Here is a 1,753-nt window from a genome sequence, read left to right as displayed (position 1 = left end):
TTGGGTTGGGTTGGGTTGGGTTGGGTTGGGTCATTGTTGGGTTGGTTTGATAACCCTTGGGTTGGGTTGGGTTGAGTTGGGTCACCCTTGGCTCGTCTCACCTTCCCTTGGGTGACCCCTCCCCCACCCCTCCCCCAGTTCAGACCCATTCTGACCCTCCCCCTCCAGGCCCCCCCCTCCCACCATGTCCCCCCCGACCCCCGACTACCTTTACCCCTACAACGACACGTGGGACGACTCCTTCCTGGACGACCTGGACGCGCCGTCGGTGCCGCTCACCCTGCGCTTCGTGCTGGCCCTCTACGCCCTCATCTTCCTCCTGGGCGTGCTGGGCAACGGCGCCGTGGTCTGGGTGACGGCGCTGGAGCTTCGCCGCACCGTCAACGGCGTCTGGTTCCTCAACCTGGCCGTGGCCGACCTGCTGTGCTGCCTGGCCCTGCCCTTCCTGGCGCTGCCCCTGGCCCGCGACCACCACTGGCCCCTGGGCGGGGTCTCGTGCCGGGTCGTGCCGTCGCTGACGGTGCTCAACATGTTCGCCAGCGTCCTGCTGCTGACGGGGCTCAGCGCCGACCGCTGCGCCCTCGTCACCCGCCCCGTCTGGTGCCACAACCACCGCACGCCGGGCCTGGCGCGGGGGGCCTGCGCCGGCGCCTGGGCGGCGGCCGCGCTGCTCACGCTGCCCTCCTTCGTCTTCCGCACCACCCGCGTCGACTCCTTCGCCGCCAAGACCACCTGCGTGCTGGACTACTCCCTGGTGGGCTCCCACCAGCGCCTCACCGAGGTGGCCACGGCGGTGACGCGGCTGCTCTGCGGCTTCGTGGGGCCGCTGGCGGTGATCTCGGCGTGCTACGGGCGCCTCCTGTGCCACCTGCGCGCCAAGGGCTCGGCGTGGCCCCAGCGGGCGACGCGGACGGTGCTGGCGGTGGTGGTGAGCTTCTTCGTCTGCTGGCTGCCCTACCACGCCGTGGGCGTGGCGCTGGCGGCGGCGCCGGCGGGCAGCGCGGCGTTCCGGGCGGCGCAGGACGCCGACCCCGTGGTGGCGGGGCTGGCCTACGTCAACAGCTGCCTCAACCCCCTCATCTACGTGGTGATGGGCCGGGCCTTCCGAAAACGCGTGCGCCGGTCGTGGAGGGGCGTCCTCAAGGGGGTCCTGGCAGACGAGCCCGTCTCCGGCGACGGCAAGAGCAAGAGCGGCACCACCACCCTGGAGGAGGAGCAGAGCGTGGGCACGGCGGTGTGAGGGGCGTTGGTCATCATCATCATCGTCATCGTCATGGGGGTCCCACCAGGGTGTGGGCATGGGGGTGTGAGGAGTGTTGGCCATCGTTGTCGTCATCGTCATCATCATCATCATCATCGTCATCATCCTGGGGGTCCCACCAGGGTGTGGGCACGGGGGTGTGAGGAGTGTTGACCATCGTCATCGTCATCGTCATCCTGGGGGTCCCACCAGGGTGTGGGCACGGGGGTGTGAGGAGTGTTGGCCATCGTCATCATCGTCATCATCATCATCATCATCATCAACCTGGGGGTCCCACCAGGGTGTGGGCACAGGGGTGTGAGAGGGGGTGGAGGCTCCTTGGCATCGTTGGCCATCATCATCATGGTCATCATCGTCATCGTCATGTGTGGGCACAGGGGTGTGAAGGGGGGGGTTGTTGGCATCGTTGGCATCGTTGGCCATCATCATCGCCATCCTGGGGGTCCCACCAGGGTGTGGGCACGGGGGTGTGAGGAGGGAGGTTCATTGGCA

General features: G+C 67.9%; 1 protein-coding gene across 1 annotated transcript; it reads left to right on the top strand.

Moving 5' to 3' along the window:
• The first annotated feature begins 149 nt into the window (after positions 1-149).
• On the top strand, positions 150-1,620 carry C5AR1 (complement C5a receptor 1). The gene has a single exon (XM_027633510.1). It carries the CDS (start codon positions 185-187, stop codon positions 1,238-1,240), a length of 1,056 nt encoding a protein of 351 aa, XP_027489311.1. The 5' UTR covers positions 150-184; the 3' UTR covers positions 1,241-1,620.
• Positions 1,621-1,753: the final 133 nt, after the last annotated feature.

The sequence above is a fragment of the Corapipo altera genome, unplaced genomic scaffold, assembly GCF_003945725.1.
Source record: "Corapipo altera isolate COAL_440 unplaced genomic scaffold, ASM394572v1 59363, whole genome shotgun sequence".
Taxonomy (NCBI): Eukaryota; Metazoa; Chordata; class Aves; order Passeriformes; family Pipridae; genus Corapipo; species Corapipo altera.
The sequence above is the reverse complement of the archived record's forward strand: the minus strand, read 5'-3'. Positions and strand labels throughout refer to the sequence as shown.

What these genes read in the sequence shown, in the direction of transcription:
- C5AR1 (XM_027633510.1), top strand. Translation starts at nt 185, where the DNA reads ATGTCCCCCCCGACCCCCGACTACCTTTACCCCTACAACGACACGTGG.